At 33.7% G+C, this 18,100-nt stretch overlaps 1 protein-coding gene across 1 annotated transcript; it reads left to right on the forward strand.

Moving 5' to 3' along the window:
* The first annotated feature begins 204 nt into the window (after nucleotides 1-204).
* LOC140785902 (cysteine--tRNA ligase CPS1, chloroplastic/mitochondrial-like) lies at nucleotides 205-17,607 on the forward strand. Its single transcript, XM_073133999.1, has 9 exons — nucleotides 205-662; nucleotides 2,475-2,538; nucleotides 4,274-4,435; nucleotides 15,505-15,681; nucleotides 15,772-16,053; nucleotides 16,165-16,290; nucleotides 16,495-16,698; nucleotides 16,859-16,966; nucleotides 17,059-17,607. Exons 1-9 carry the CDS (start codon nucleotides 484-486, stop codon nucleotides 17,275-17,277), a joined length of 1,521 nt encoding a protein of 506 aa, XP_072990100.1. The 5' UTR covers nucleotides 205-483; the 3' UTR covers nucleotides 17,278-17,607.
* Nucleotides 17,608-18,100: the final 493 nt, after the last annotated feature.

The following is an 18,100-nucleotide window of genomic DNA, read 5'->3' on the forward strand; positions in this document are numbered from 1 at the left end:
TACTATAAAATCACCTAAATACTATTGTATCTTGAGTATCCAAATAGGGCCTTAATAAAATTAAATTGATCGTGTTTTTGTATAAAAATTTTGATCGCCTTAATAAATGGGACATGTTTGGGTTATCCTGATTCGACGCTATTCGAATCCGATTAACCAGACCCGATTTCACTAGTTTTACACAGCATTTGGACGGAGAGAATAGGAGATGAGAAATAAAGGAAAAGAGAAAGGGAGAAAAGCCGATTGCCAGTCTCTCCTCTAAACCCACCCCAGCCCTGTACTCACCCTCTTTCTCTCTCTAGCCTTGTTCTTTCTTCTTGCCTGAACCAACAGCAGCTGCGGCAAGGCCGCTGTACGCGGTCATCCCATCCGGCCGCCACCCCTCCTAACCCTCTCTCACTCTTTTATCTTCTTTCCTCCTTCCCTGTCTCCTCTCCTCTCTCTCTCTCTCTCCGTACCCCCGTGTTCGAATTAGGGTTTATGGAGGTGATGGCGAAAGATACGGAGCTGGTACTCTTCAACACAATGTCAAAGAAGAAGGAGCCCTTCAAGCCGATCATGGAGGGGAAGGTCCTCATGTATGTGTGCGGCGTCACGCCCTACAGTCTCAGCCACATCGGCCACGCACGCGCCTACGTCGCCTTCGATGTCCTCTATAGGTCGATTTCTGTATTAATCCATCCTCTCCTCTCTTTGCTTCGTGATTTGTTGATCTCCTTAGTTTTCTTTTTTGGTGAGAACTGAGTTGGATTCTTTTTTGAAAATAATGTCTTGTCTTGATTGGAAAATCATGATTAGCTGTGGCAGTTTTGATTTGTTAATTGGTTAGTAGGTTTTGGAGGTCAAAATGATTCCTTTTTTTTTTTTTTTTTTCAAATGTAGTGGTGAACGTTTAGAAATTTGGGTCCTACCAAAGTAGCAGAGTGGAAGATTGGTAGGAAGAAGCGATTTTGTTTTCTTCTGTGGTTTATAGTGGTCTTGCTTAGCCCCTAACATTACTTTTAGTGATAAGAAAATGCTTAAAGAATGTTCTACTTCCTATTGGACTATGATGTTTAGAATCTTAAGATGGTAGGCTGACCAGCATCAAGCCTGCAGTTTTGATTAAGGGTGTTATTGGTATCATGAATCCACCTTCAATGGCTTATATCTGTTGGGCTTAATGGATTTAGTGAATTGTGTACATGCTTCATAGGTGAGTCATATATAGTATAGCCATAGATGGTAGATAGCTATCAAAACATAAGATAGATTATTGATTAATAGTTTACTTGAGCCAAAGTTTGTTAATTTTGTTACTTCTGGTTCCTTTTTTGGGCAAATCTTGGTGTAAGTTTTATAGTCCTGTTCTAGAATTGCGTCGTATAACCCGAAGCATAGAGTTATTATGGGTAAGTTGGAAGCCCTTTCAAGGTAGGAAGTTGTTTAAGTGTCTAGAATTGGAGAGCCTCAGCCGAGAGCTCAGCTTTGCATGATTTTTGTATGATGTCTAATGTTTGTCTCTTTTGTGGTGCATTATGTATAGAATCATTTAGCCTTTGCATTCTTCTTCGTTTTTGCCAATTTTCTTTTCTCGGGAAGGCAAATAAAGGGACATGCTATATATGTTTTCTAATGTTTAATTTATCAATCTGAGTTCCAATAGGCTTATACGCAGATTACTTTCTGATTCCGAGTTTTGTGGCTTTAAGATATCGAGAGTACATAGTGTGCCCTTTCAAAATATCTTGGATTCACTTATTCCACTTCAAAGCTATGATGTAACTGAACAGTTTAAGGTAACAATTCTTTATTTGAGAAAGTCCCAAATGCCTTTTGATACATGTGATTAAGAATTATTCTAAAACTATGAAATAAATTTTAGTGCCATTTTATTAATCATCTGTTGTTTGGCAGTTTGGGGGCAGGTGGTGCTACCTGTAGCAAGCCCTTTCTCGTCATAATCGACTTTCAGTATTCCACTTGACAATTTATCCTCATTAGTCATTATGGACAGATATAATGCAAAGTGATACAGGAACAAACAGAGAGACTTTAAGTCCTGTTTTAATCTATCAACCAGGGAACCAAAAAAAAAATCAGAAGTATTAATCTAACTTTCTGTATGCTAGAAAAACTATTGGACCTTAATTCTGGTCATACTCTGTGATGTATGTAGCCATGGCTGTTGTACAGTTCCTCGCGTCAGCTTTTTAGTTGCACAAGCTGGAAGGGCCACTAGTTTATTCATGTTTCTTTTTTCATAAAAGATTCACCACACAGATGCATGCCACGCCGTTTGGATTTAATTGCAAATATATGATTATGCATCCCTGCAGTTTAATGCACAAATTTTAAGTATGATGACTTCATTTAGGGCTGCTAACCGAATCATTGATGCAGTCAGCATTATTTTATAGGCAGTTGTATTTAAATTTGTAGGTACAGATTTGTGATGGAAGATAGACTTATTAAGATAATCTTCTTGGCAGGTACTTGAAGCATTTGGCATATGAAGTCAAATATGTTCGCAACTTTACTGACATTGATGACAAGGTAGAGAACTTTGATTATTAACACTAGGTTTGTGAGTAACTTACTTTGAACTGGCTAATGAAGAATATTTGTCCATCAATTTTTGGATATAACTACATAAGGAATTTATTTCAGGCTGTACTTACCTACCTGGTGAATTTTTGAACTTTAGTTATTATATTTTAATTTTGATTGCTGTGCTTCCTAGATGTGATTATGTGAAATGTTAGTTTACATTTATCTACATACTGTAAGCTGTAGCTACTTGATTTATGATTTTGCCAACCTTCTTTATGTGTCATTGGTACTATAGATTGAATAATGCTTAATTTTCATCGCACTTATTTTTCTTAGTTGGATGATAGCTGACAATTATCAAAACAATCTGTGCTTAGTTAGACTAATTCATTGCCTTTTTTTGTCCAGAACTTCAGCCCATTTACAACAGTGCAGCTAACTAGACCAACTTAAATCCCTCACAGAGAAAGATATGTTAAATTCAATTATATCTGTTAGCTTATAAAATTAAAAGTGACAGATTTAGATATTTATATACATAAAAGTACGAGATTTCATTTACTTAATTTTTCCTTTCTTGTTTTTCTAAACATTTCATTTATGTTCTCTTTAATTTTAATTTTCATTTCAATTTCAATATAATTAATATATTGCTAAATTAAATTATATTTTATTAAAACTTAATTTTTTATTTTTGTACATTTATTTTTTGTATTACCTTAATTTTATTATTACTATTGTTATTAGTTTTAATTGTTATTTATTTTTGAATATGAATCTTCTCTGTTTGGTGTTTTGTTTGCATCTACTATTTGTTAAAAACTTAAAATAGTAAATGTTTAATAATTTTTTGTATATATTTTGAAATGTAAAATAATCTACTTGAGCTATATAGCTTCTGTATGAGATTATCAACATTAGTTTGAATAATAATTTGTGCTATTAGTTTCTTTTGCCAATGATAGTGGTCACTTCATATGTATAGTTCTGTCATCATTTAAGTTATCCTATGCATAGTCTAATATAAACCAATCACTAGTCTAAAATTAGGACATCTGATATGTAATCTCATGAGATATGCTGTCCTTTGCATAAGCCTAAAAATGACTATCCCTCCTTATTCCATGTTGCAACCATAGACAACATATGTGGATGACAACATGACGTAGAATGATCAAAGATATTTGCATATGGATCTAATCTTTTGATTTCTTCTGATATTCTGAGGATGTGCTCCAGGTTATTTGGAGTTATTCTTCATTTGATTCAATGCATATTGAATATATAATTTGATAACATTGTAAAACATTGTCATGGTGCACTTCTGCTCATTTGATGTAGTTATATTACTTGAAGAGTCTTCAGTAATATGCTTTAATGCTTGATTAGAAGCTGTGATAAACTAGTGCAACTATATGATGTAATAAATGGATTTGTTTCTTCTTTTTTTTCTGATTCATAATGTTTAATGCTATCTCAACTTATTCTGCTCTAACAAACTCCCTTATTTGCTGCTATTACTGATCTTTTCTGGTTTAATTGGGTACGTTCTGATTTTGTGGCCATTTTTCTGGTCTATCATAGTATCGTACTATGGCTATATTCTTTTACATTTGGAGTGAGACATCAACACACTTACTGTACGTTGTGGAGGCTCTTAATTTTTAAGGTTTAATTATTTCTTGTTTGTCACTTATTAGCTTGGACATCTTATACTTACAGTGCTTTCACATTACAGATTATCAAACGAGCAAATGAATCAGGAGAGGATCCATTGCATTTGAGCAGAAGATTTAGTGAATGTTTCTTGGATGATATGGTAGAACTTCAGTGCTTGCCTCCTACTCATGAACCTCGTGTAACAGATCACATAGAAGAGATAAAGGATATGATAACCCAGGTATCTTCTAGCCACTGTCGACCATATTATAAATTTGAATTGCATATCCATTGCCAGAGATGCAATAGCATCTGAATGTTCATGATTTTGCTAATTTTTTTTTATCTTATTAGTTATTACATCATGATGGGGGTTCTGATATCTTAGGAATACATTTACATCATGAGGGGGTGTCTCTTCTTGGTTATCTGAAATCCACATCTTCTGTGCACACATTATTTTCTCAACTTCTCATAAACCTGGATATAGTTGTATATTTGAACTAGTTAAAAACCTGACATGAACAGTTAATATCTTATCAGTATGACACATTCCATGAGCTATAGTAATTGATCTGTTGGTAACTTATGGCACCTGCCTTGAGCTTGGCAGGCTGAGCAGCCCGCTTTGGCGTTGGTCGGCCTACCTTAGCATTGAGGTGGGTCGAATCATGCTAAGGTGTCAGATCTGCTAATGGGTGACCACTAACCAATTGAAAAAAAAAATCAATCCTCTCCTCTCTCCTCTGTTTCTAAGCCCTAACCCTTCAAACCCATTGTCTCCTCTCTCAATCGGCTCTCGAGCAGTGGCAAGTGAATGACGATGAGTACCCCATACCCCTTTCAATCCCCTCTTGATGTGAAACTATGGGTTGGATGTAGTTTTAGGGGAGGTGGTGGATGAAAGCTACAAAAAAAGTGGGAGTGGGGTTTCATATCTCTACCCCTTTACACAAAATCTTACAATGCAGACAAAACTCAGAATTCTTTATTAACCCTAAATAGACAGAACTTAGAATTCTTCATTAACTCTAACTGGGAAAATAGTGGGTCTTTATGTAGACCTTATAATGACAATAAATGAAAAACACCCTAAACAACTGTAAAAACTAAATGCAATCATAAATACCATATAATAAAAAAAAGCATAATATCTAACTCAAAATTAGATTCCTACTTGGTGTTCATCAACTGTCAGTGTCACCTGCAGTGGTACACATGCTAATGTGTCCGATCAGTGATCTTTGCATCATTCTCCCTAGGTGGTACTCATGCTTCTTCAAGATATTAGGATCATGTTGCTCTAAGTCACCATCATCAAACTACGTGTAATCAGATGTAGCCATCCTTTTCAATGTATCAAATATTATCGAGTTTTCCCTTCTCTATTAGATATGATCTCATCATTTAAATTTTATCAATTTTATCTACTGTATTAGGTGGAGTGTCTGGAAGTGGAGGTAAGAAGGATCTCTCATAAACAGGCTCGTAGGTAAGCTAACTAGCTAGTAGATTTTCAGAAGTAAAATATGGACCTTTATAAGTTACTAGATCCTCAATATTAAAGTAAAATTGATGTTGAAATAATCAGGTAGATATAGAACATAAGTAATATAATTAATTTTCTTTAGAATTTTAAGAGGCACTATACTTAATACATGAAACTTTTTGATAGTATCTAGCGGTAGCCGCTTCGGATTATTTGGACCATCACATAATCTCCAATATGAAATTTCTTAAATCTCCTTAGATCAGCTTAAATTTTATAGTCAACATTGTTTTATGCAATCTTGTTGCTGATTTCTTTATGTAAGTAATTAATATGTGATGCAAATGCAGATGCAAACTCAAGACAATCTATAATAATGAAGCATAAGAATGAGATCTATAGGTTGTTTATGTTTATAACCATACACTACCTTAGTTGGACTTATATCTATTGACCTATTAACAAAATTATTATAGGCAAACTCAATAGTAGGCGGCTTTTGATCCCAATCCCTTTGATTCTCGCAAATTAGGGTCCTTAAAAGGTTATCTTGACTTCTTTTAAATACTTCAGTTTGACTGTCTGTGTGAGGATGGAAAGTAGTTTAGAACTGAAGCTTGGTTCTCATCTTATGTGAAAAATAATAAGCGAATTTTACATCTCTATCAGACACAATGATTTTTGGTAACCCATGTAGTCTAACAATTCCATCAAAATAGATTTCACACTTGAGAGATGTCAAAAGTGCGAGAACATGATATAAACGAGCGTAAGAACGGAATTATGCTTTCGTAAAGTCTTTGGAAGCTAAAGCACAAAATCTATACTAATGTCCTGCCAAAGACAATTAGGATTGGGCAAAGGTGTATATAATCTCGTGTTTTATTTTCCTTAGTTAGCAAGTTAATATGTATGACATCGATTAACAAGTTTGACAACATCTCTTTTAAGACTTTGTTTGTAAAATTGATGTTCAATAGTTATGATGACTTTGGCATGTTCAAAATGTTCGGCTAGGCCTCCAACATGCGATTCCCAAAAAATTTCCTTAAAGAGGTCCTGATAATGCATAACCTTCGAGATCTAAATAGAGAGTCATTCTAAATGATGAAACCATCTATTCCACGAGCCACTCAATTGCTTGACATATTGTAAGTTTCATAAAAATTCGGGAATGACTTATACTCGGTCTTAATCTTTTCAAAGCCTGTTACCTTTGCACTAATATTTGAAAGAACGGCCATGCGATGACTAAGTGCATGACAGCCTTGTTTTTAGCTCCAAATTAATGCTGAAGAGTGTGCACTTAGAGCCTTAATCTACCCTAGTACTCAGCCCACCAATTCAACCCTATCCAAATCCATTAACAACCAACCCAACTCGACTTGACTAGTTAGCCTTAGCCAAAACCCCACTTGATCCACAGAACATGATGTTAAAATTTCATCTTTAACCCCCAACCATAGCTAAACTTAACCACCACCATCCTTATCGATCACCCTATCTCATCCTAATCACTACCCTTTTCTCTCTCCATTCCCATCATCGACATCATAGTCCTCCTCACAACCATCTTCTAATCTATGGAGTCGTGGCATTGGCAAAGATCTACCGAGATGGCTTGGACGACGAAGTTGGCATCGATCTAGGTCAATAGAGGCGTTGTCGGTTGCTTCGGCAGAGGTTGGCAGTAGTGACAGACGACATCGGTGAGGAGTGGGTGGTGGAGGCGACAATCGTGGGTGTAGCGGTGAAGGAGCTGTTGGCGCTAGTAGCATTAGTCTAGAGGGTGATGGATCTGTCGAGGAAGAGCGGAGATGATGGAGATTGATCGAAACAGTGTTGATGGAGACCAATGAAGGAAAAGATGGCGAAAGCCCTCGCTGTGGCAGTGAGATGTGGAAATTCCAATAGTGATCACCAAAGAAGATGGCTACAACCAAGATTGTAATGTTGATGATGTGAATGGAGAGGGAGAAAGGTAGTGTTCAAGGTGAGATCGGGTGATCAATAAAGATGGTGATGGTTAAATGTAGCTATAACTGGGGGTTTAAGGTGAATTTATCAAATCGTCATGTGACGAAGTTCATGATGTTTCACAGTTCGTGGTATGATTAGTTGAGCAAAAAGAGATATGAAGTGGCGTAGAAACTCGGAGGCAAAACATCCATGTCGTTTCTAACATGTTTTCTAAAGACAGCCATAGTGGCAGCTTGCCGTGGCTTGCTAATGGCGGGTATGCTGCCATTCCTCATCTTTCTTTTCTATTACAGACTAGATTTAGAATGATCTAGATGTAAAAAAATTATGATATTTTAATAGGAGGAAGTTTCAGAAGTCACATATCTAATGGCTTTGGTTTTATGTGATTTTGAGGTCGAAGTAAAAAGATAAAATTAAAACAACGGAGGAATGCTAGAATTGGATAGATCGATAATTATTTGATATTGCGGTGGTTTGTCGAGGGTGGCAGGTTGCCAAGAGGTGTGGTGGACGACCATAAAATAGGTTGTGCAAGTGACGATGGCTATGTGTTTGAAGATAGAAGTAGGATTTTAAGTTAGATCTACTCTTAAGAAAATAAACAGTCATGATTAATTTATTTCTACTCCTAGATTATCTTACTCTTACTCTTACTCTTAAGATAGTCTAAGGCTAAAACATAATTCTTCATTGGATGCTTGGATGATTAAACAAAGAAGCCCAGCCCTTCTCTATATATAGATGTCGAGTATAATAAGTCCTACTCGGACTAGCCTTAAAGGCTTATATGTCTCAAACTAGAACTTGATTTAGAGGTTTATATGACTTAATTAAACTTGTCTTAGTGGCTTACATGACGTAATAGGACTTGTCTTAGTAGTTTACATAACGTAATGGGACTTGTTTTAGTAGCTTATATGATGTAATTGGATTGGTCTTAAGAGGTTATATGATATAATTAGACTTGTTTTAAGGGGGGCTTATATGACATAACTAGATTTGTTTTAAAGGCTTATATGACATAACTAGATTTGTCTTTAGGGCTTATTTGACATAACTAGATTTGCTTTAAGGTCTTACATGGCATAACTAGATCTGTCTTAATGGCTTACATAAGAGATAAATATAAATTAATTTAAAGATAAATAGACTCGATCCATCGAGTCTAATGTCTCTGTAACTCAATCCAAACATACCCTGATCGTATCTTCTTCTCCAATTCTACTTCTTTTTCTCCTTTTCTCTCTTTTTGCATTGGGAACTTATTTTTTCACTTCTCTCTTTGCTTTGGGGACTTCTCTTTTCAAAGCATTGTGTGCTTCCAATGTAGAGAAGAGTCTCTTTCTGCCTTGAAAACCCATTTCTCCTTTCTTAGCTTTGGGAACCCATCATTTTTCTTTTTAAAGCATCGTGGGTTCCCAATGTAGAGAGGAGAATGATGAGATTAGTTGTCATGTTCCATATATATATATGTGGATAAATATATATATATATATATATATATATATATTATAAATAGTTAACTTTTGAATTTTTGTTGTTATGGTTGTAAATTACTACTAGAATTTTTTTAATGCTATTTTAATATATAATATATATATATATATATCATATGTACTCATTTTTTATTTTTTATACATAAAAAATGCTAGACCATTTTGGTGCTCGCCGTTGCTAGGCAGTGGGGTGATTGCCCACCACTCGCGGCCACCTTTCAATTCACTAGTCTCTGATATCAAAAATGATGTGAAACTATTAGTCAGATGTGGTTTTAAGGGGGGTGATGTATGAAGGATGCAAGAAAAGTGGGAACGAGGTTTTACACCTCTATCCTTATACAATGGTTTCATACCAAATCTCACAATGTAGACAAAACTTAGAATTATTTATTAACCATAAATTGGAAAACCATGGATATTTATATGGATTATTTGCATAGAAAAATCACTTGGTTTTTTATTTGGCACGACAGAGTCATTTTCGATTTCCTTTGTACTTGAGGTTTTTTCCTTAGCTTTCTTCCAACTTTGCCCTTTTTAGTATTTGAGTCTCATTAAATACAACAGATAGAGAAAGCAATATTTTTCACGTAAAGGTGATTGGCTAGACGTTATAGGAACAGATTAAGCTGCTTCTTCCTCTTCTTTTTCTTCTTCTTCTTCTTTCAATTTTTGCATTTGGGAATTTATCTTCATCATCTTGTCTTGCCCTTGTTCATTCATTATATTAATAAGGAAACATCTATCTGATCGTAGTGTGAGAATTTGTTTTATTATAATGGTGCTATTATTTTCGACGATAAAGGAGTTTTTTGCACTATGAGTGTGGGTATATACTTTATAGAAGTAAAAACAGACAATGTAGTTTGTTAGATTTGATGTTGAAGTTCTCCGAAGTAATGTAAATCCTTTTAGGTGAGTTTGAAGTCGATTTAAGTACCTATTCCCTTCGGACAACCACAATATATTTATCGATATCTTCGAAGATAGTGATGTTATAGAAATGTATGATCTGTCACTGTTATTTTATTGAGCTATACAAATTTTTGGAATGAGGAAAGAGAGATTTATCCGAGTGAGTTAACATTTTATGTTCGTGATTATTATGAGCATATGCTGCAAAATTACTTTTTGCTTACTTTAATGATGACATTGAATATAAAAGTCGTTATTGATTAACATATGTCTTACTTTACTAACAACTTTCGTAATTTAGCTACGAATTTTGTTATTAAACTACAAATTTTGCTATGAATTTCACAATTTAACTATAAATTTAGCTTCAAATTTCGTAATTGAACTATCAATTTAGGTACAAATATCGTGATTGAACTATCAATTTAGGTACGAATTTCGTAATTGAACTATTAATTTAGCTATAAATTTTGTAATTGAACTATCAATTTAGCTACGGATTTTATAATTTAGCTCTGAATTTTATAATTTAGCAACGAATTTTCTTAATATTTGACATCATCATGTTATTAACGTTATTTTAGGAGCAGTTTAGAAGAAATACAGCAGTTAATGATTTAGAGTATATTGTAATGACAGTCTTACAATAATGAGTTTTGTTTTTAAATACTCTATTTATATTTAATACTATATTTTACGTAGAATAGTATCTCCTTCTTAAATAATGTACTTTAATGTATCCCAATTTTACATAATGGGTTTCGTTGTTAAATTACGTGAGGTTTAACTGGTTTCGTTCTTAAATGACGAAACTCGTTATAGTACAAAAGAACATTATAGATTAAATGTTACCCTATAAGAGGTAATACATTTTCTTCATCATTTTTCTTTGTCCGTTTCTTAGTGATCAATTAAAATCACCTGCCAACTAATGTATTGACTTTTCATCTGCCAACCATCTTATTTACATTTAATACCGTCTACCAGCTTTTTTACATTTAATATTGTCTACCAACCAACACATGTTTATTGATTAATAAATCTTAGTCGGGTGATCTTCGTTATCTATTTTGCGCATGTAAAAAATATTTACAAATATGTTGTACGAAGAGTACAATACATTTCTACTCTTTTTACATTAAAACAATGAGTATTCCCTTTGTCAGGTTGATTTGCAACATCTCCGAAATGTTTTTCAGCCGTAAAAAATGACTAATTTTGTAGATGTGCAAGTTAGCCTGACAAAGAGAATACGTATCATTTCAATATAGAAAGAATATAAAAGTATTGTACTCTTTATGCAACATATTTTTAAGTATTTTTTACATGTGTAAAATATATAACGAAGATCACCCGATTAAGATTTGATAGTTGATAAATATGTGTGAAGTAGTATATGCCTTGTTTTATGTGGTTCTTAGCTGAGTGGTCTTTGTTGGACATTTTGCACATCTTCAAAATATCTAATTTTTAAAGATGTGATGAATTAGCTTTACAGACTAAAAAGTTTGTTAGTTTGGAATTTGATCAAAGATGTAATAAAATTACTGTTCAATGCTAAGTTAATATTACTTCTTTGGTACGAGGAAATGTATTACCTTTTATAGGGCAACGTCTAATATGCAATATTCGTCTGTATTGTAACAAGCTTCGTCATTTAAAAATGAAACCTGTTAAATATATTAGTTCATGCTGAAATAACATCGATGAATTTAATTTCAATAAGTTGGTTGGTAGATGAAATTCGTTTTTATTACCTCAACAACTATAGAAGAAAGATAATAATTGTGATAACCTCTTATGTCGAATTGTCATTTAATAAAGAACCACGTTATATATAACTAGAATTGTTATTTAAGACAAAACCTGTTAAATATGTTAGTTCATGCTGAAATAATGTGGATGAATTAGTTCTTGTTGTTAGAATTTGGTGCATTAAAACTCACACGAAATGTTGTTCTTCATAATAAAATAGAGTATTATGTAAATAAGTTGGTTGGTAGATGGTATTAAGTGTAAATAAGATGGTTGATAGATGAAAAGTCAATACGTTAGTTAGTAGGTGATATTAATTGATCACTGAGAAACGAACGAAGAAAAATAACGAAGAAAATGTATTACCTCTTATAGGGTAACGTTTAATTTGCAATGTCTTTTGTACTATAACGAGTTTCGTCATTTAAGAACGAAACTAGTTAAACCTCACATAATTTAACAATGAAACCCATTATTGTAAGATTGGGGTACATGAAAATATGTTATTGAAGAAGGAAATGTTGTTCTTCGTAATAAAATATAGTATTAAATGTAAATAGAGTTATTAAAAACGAAACTCATTATTGTAAGATTGTCTTTACAATATACTCTAAATCATTAACTGTATTATTTCTTTGAACTCCGTCTTCCTAAGGTAATTGAACTCCATCTTCCTATAAGCTTGTGTTGCTGCTCGAAACTTATTGTATTGAGGAGAACCCTTTATAGCATTTGAATGGTTTTGAGAGATATTCACCATATAATATCCATGACAAGTTTCAGAAAATGTCTCATCTACTGTAGGAATTAGTCCCTTTTGCCTATCTGATAATATCGTTATCTGCTCGAACGGTTCAATTGATACCCCAAGATGATATAAAAGTTATGTTCATGATTTAGTGTTTTGAGCTTCGATAACACAAAATGCTATTAGAAAGATTTGATTATTACATTCAAACTAGTTGCAATAAATAAGCGACCTCAATACTTGCTAGTTAAGAAAGTAGCATCGGTACTGAGCAATAGCCGCAAGTGTGACTTGAATGAACACAAGCATGTACCAAAAACCTAAAATACACGCTTAAAACGTTCATAGTGAAGTATAGTAATTATATCATGATCCCACTTTTTAAGCTCATGGAGGTAGCCTTGCAACCACTTGTAAGCTTCCTCATAGCTGCCACGGATCTCTTTTATTGCCTTCCATTTACTACGACATGCCTTATAGTAACCCATTGAAATACCAAAATTTTCTTGCATTTCAACTTGAATCATGTTTGGTGTGTATGCTTCAATATTCTTCAGCACTTGCTCACGCACTTCATCGCATATGAATAAACATGTATATTGTTTATAATCCCTTCTAGATATACCTCTGCCGCATGCATGCTGTCTAATAAGATGCTTTATCCTGAATGTATCAATATCTGCTATCTTTATAACCTTTATCTTTCATGGATATTCCTCAAAATTGCATTAGGCAATAATCTTTTGAGGGTTAGTTTTAATACGCTTTAATTCAAATCTATGCTTGATAGCAAATGATTTTTAGTACTTTTGCAAACTCTGATGAATTTTGTAACATCTATCTTATAAATAGATCATCTAATATGATATATTGTGCCACTTTAGTTTCAAAAGTTTTTTAAATGTTGTATATAAAATTTTACATAATCAACAGTATTTTTTAAAGCAACTTCGCGTATCCCATTAGGTGGATTAGTTAAAATTTGTTCATTATTCATTATCACCATAAGGTTGGATGTACAAGTTTATTGGCTCATCACCTTCATTTATTAGAGATGGATCAATAGAATCAAAGATAAGAAACTTTTTTTTGAGATTGCGATCTGTTTCGTCATTTAAAGATGAATCGATACAATCAGTGATAAAAAATTCTTCACCAAGATTTTCATTGTCGTTATGGAAATTAATTATATTTGCTATGGCAATGTTATGATGATCACACTAAGGAAAATCAACCTCACTATTGGTACATACTGTAGCTAAATTTGTAGCTAAATTTGTAGTTCAATTATAAAATTCATAGCTAAATTTGTAATTCAATTATGAAATTCATAGCTAAATTACGAATATCGTTAGTAAAGTATGACACATGTTAATCAATAACGACTTTTATGTTTTAATGTTGTCATTAAAGTAAGCAAAAAATAATTTTGCTACATATGTTCAATGTAATCACGAACATAAAATGTAAACTCACCTGAATAAATCCCTCTCTTTTCTTGATCTAAAAATTTGTATAGCTCGATAAAATAATGGTGACAGATCATACATTTCTACAACAGCACTATCTTCGAAGATATCGATAAATATATCATAGTTGTCCCAAGGGAAGGGATTCACATTATTTCGGAGAACTTCGACTTCAAATCTAATAAACTGTATTATCTGCTTATACTTCTCTAAACGATACAGTCGCCCTCATAGTGTAAAAATATCTTCTTATCGTCGAACATAATAGCATTATTTTGGCCAAATAGATATTCTATTTTTATAAATATAATGAATGAATAAGGGCGAGACAAGATGATGAAGATAAATTTTCAAATGTAAGGAGGAGGAGGAGAAGTCGAGTACAGAAAGGGCAAAGTTGGAAGAAAACTAAGGAAAAAGCTTCAAGTGCAATGGAAATCGAAAATAACCATTGCCAAATCAAAAACTGAGTGATTTTTCGGTGCAAATAACTTTATTTATAGACCCTATAATGACAATAAGTGAAAAACATCTTAAACAACTACAAAGAGTAAATACAACCCTAAATTATCAACTATCGACGTCTTTTGCGTTGGTACACACCAATATGTCCCCGTTCATTTTAGGAATAGTTTTTTTTTTAATTTTTTTAATTCTGGAAATACAACCCTTAATTCTAGAATAACAACTAAATATCATAATAACTCTATCCTAAAATACAAACAATATTTATCAAAATTATATTTTATACTGCACACTAACCTAATAATCAATTTATTCACTTTATTTCGCATCAAAGATTATTATTACACTCTTATTTTAGGATATTAATAAACATAGGAATAGTTATTTTTAGAATAAACTTCTCAATTTAGTAATAATAAATAGAAATTGATTGTCATATTTCATAATAACAAATAGAAATTGATAGTCATATTTTAAAACTATTCCACATGTGAACGAGCATCAATATAATGCATGAAGGATGAGAAGATAAGCATTGGCTCTCCATTTTTATCTTAAAATTAGTCCCTATTGTCTCACATACATCTATTAGATTGGAAGATAACATGTGGAATTACATATAGCACAAGATGAAGAAAGGTAATATTTTAGCTGCCTGTCAGCCTTCTCTCTTTTGTATCTTTGATTAGCATTTAGGTTCCAATCTGCCAGCCATCTCTATTTCTTTTTTTCTCTTCTTAATGATGCAGCTGATTAGATATTGATCTATTTATTGCCATGCCATGGGCAGTTCCTTGTTATTTAAAATTTATGTACTAACATAAATTATTATTAATTACCTACCTAAAATGAGATCCTTTTATTGTTTGCCTAAGTCTTAACTACTTTTCCAGTAGAACATTTTTCTATGATATTCTTTCCAAAATTAATATTTTCCTTTTACAAATTCAATTATTTGTTTCTGACACAATTTGCATTCCCTGACAGATAATGGATAATGGGCATGCATACACTATTGATGGAGATGTTTATTTTTCTGTTGATAGTTTTCCTAGTTATTGCTGCCTATCTGGACGGAAGTTAGATGATAACCTTGCAGGAGGTGGTGGTCGGGTTTCTGTTGATTTAAGAAAGCGAAACCCTGCAGACTTTGCATTATGGAAGGTGGGGAGAACGTGGATAATTTTTACCTTGTATCTGTTATAACTAGATCTGTGCTTACACATCCTTTGCTCTAATTATTATTTTTGGCAGTCTGCTAAGCCTGATGAGCCAAGTTGGGACAGTCCTTGGGGCCCTGGAAGACCAGGGTGGCATATTGAATGCAGTGCCATGAGTGCTCACTATTTGGGTCATTCGTTTGATATTCATGGTGGAGGGAAGGATTTGATTTTCCCTCATCATGAAAATGAACTTGCACAGAGTCGAGCTGCCCATTCGGATTGCAATGTGAACTATTGGATGCACAATGGCTTTGTCAACAAGGACAATCAGAAAATGTCCAAATCAGATAACAACTTTTTCACGATCAGAGATGTATGGGGTGAATAATGTGTTAATTATATTCGTCCTTATTTTCAAATTCTATCCAATTCAAAGGGTGGGTTGTTTCCTATGTTAAGAACTAACTTGTGTCAATGCATGCAGATTATTGGGAAGTATCATCCTTTGGCTTTAAGATTTTTCTTAATGCGCACACACTATAGGGCAGATGTCAATTACTCTGACAGACAGCTTGAAACTGCATCTGATCGTGTTTTCTACATATACCAGGTCTGCAACTTGCCTAAAGCAGGAGGATAAATTGTTTAGATCAGGTGTAAACATTTGTTAATGGCTATAAATGATTAAATTCTCTGCCACCACTTGCTCACCAAATATATTAATATGGTCCTGCCTACGTATTGGAAAAGTTTTATGAGCTTCAAAAGAACCACTTTTGTGGGACTTAAATTACTTTGTTTCTGTCTGCTGCAGACTGTGCATGACTGTGAAGCAGCTCTATCTCCATTTCGTGGAGAGAAGATCAAAGCTCAAGTCCCAAATGAAATTCAAGAATTGATCAAGAAGCTCCACTCCAATTTTGTAACCTCTATGTCGGATGATCTGCATACTACTGCTGTCCTGGATGATCTTATGGAACCATTGAAGGCGATAAATAGCAATTTGAAGAAGTTTAAGGTATAGGTCTGGTATTTCTTTCCTTCTAACAGAACGCATATTACATAGATAGCTCAAATGCTCTCAATGAATTGGACACTCCTACGTGGAAACTGAAATTATCTATTCTATTTGAACCTGGGAAAGGCCTAACCGGAATCTGATTAATTATGTTCCCAAGGGTAAGAAGCAGCAGCAGTCACTTATTCAAACTCTATTTGCTTTGGAGAAGGAAGTCAAGGATGTACTCAGTATTCTTGGTTTACTGCCTTCTTCATCTTGTGCTGCGGTAATTTATGGTCCTAGTTTAAAGTGCTCCGCATTTGCCAAAGTTCTATGCAGTCTTAGGATTTTTTTTCTTTTCCTTTTCAAATCTAATAGGTTCTGCAGCAGCTAAAAGATAAGGCATTGACAAGAGCAGGTTTAACAGAGGAACAACTTCTACAAAAGATCGAGGAGAGAACCGCAGCAAGAAGGAACAAGCAGTATACGGAGTCGGATAGGATCAGGAAAGAGCTAACTGCTCTTGGCATTGCTCTAATGGATGAAAACAATGGGACGGTATGGAGACCATGTGATCCTGAAGGTTTGGATAATTAATTGAAGACCTTCCTTGGAAGATGGAAGATTTGTGGTTTGTCAGCTTACTGTCAAATCCTTTAAAAGTGAAGATAAGTGAATCCTCACTCATACTTTGGTTATTGATCGACCATTTACTTGAATTTTATCTTTTTTACTTTCATATGGTTAAGAGTAGCACAAGTGATGTGCTGTTTATTCAGACTGTTTTATAAGAAACATAACTGCTATTAATTGTATTGTAACTTCAAGTTTTGTTTAATCTTGTAACAAAAGTTTGTTATATTGTAGCCTTCTTACGGGCTCTTGTCGGCTAATGAAACCTTTCAGGACTTGCACTGCATGCCAAAATCACATCTGCGAGATATTTCAAAAGATCTTTTTTTATTGCTCATATGCTCATTGGTTATAAGCTAGATAAAAGGGTTAACCCTTCCTGATATGTAGCGCCAAATTCTTCTAAGCCTCGATTGATTTAGGAACAAGGTTCAATCTAGAATATAGCTATTTCTATTACTTACTCCTAAAAGGCCTTTATAGCTATTTAAATTATACGCATGCTAATGTAACCTCTTGGACTTATGCCCAGAGAGGATATCTTGCTACCTTTCAAGAGGGTTCCGATGCAGGTTTCAATATACTTCTCTGGCCATTTTTGGTTTGATAAAAGATTCTTACATCTATTAGTTTTCCACCATAATTGGTGAGGTTTTCTGTGGTGTTCCATTTGTCAGTGGTGAAATTCTTTTGTTCGAGTTGTTCTCATGAGAATGTTTATACCCTCGTGTCATCTAAAGAAAAATTGTAAATTCTACATATGGTAGAGAAATTTTCTGCAGCAAAT

This window comes from Typha latifolia, chromosome 4 (genome assembly GCF_019914945.1).
Source record: "Typha latifolia isolate L0001 chromosome 4, TyphaL0001v2, whole genome shotgun sequence".
Classification (NCBI taxonomy): Eukaryota; Viridiplantae; Streptophyta; class Magnoliopsida; order Poales; family Typhaceae; genus Typha; species Typha latifolia.

Coding starts and splice junctions, on each gene's coding strand:
- LOC140785902 (XM_073133999.1), top strand. CDS start 484: ATGGAGGTGATGGCGAAAGATACGGAGCTGGTACTCTTCAACACAATG. Junction 16,699..16,858: donor GCAATTTGAAGAAGTTTAAG/GTATAGGTCTGG, acceptor TATGTTCCCAAG/GGTAAGAAGCAGCAGCAGTC. Junction 16,967..17,058: donor CTTCTTCATCTTGTGCTGCG/GTAATTTATGGT, acceptor CAAATCTAATAG/GTTCTGCAGCAGCTAAAAGA.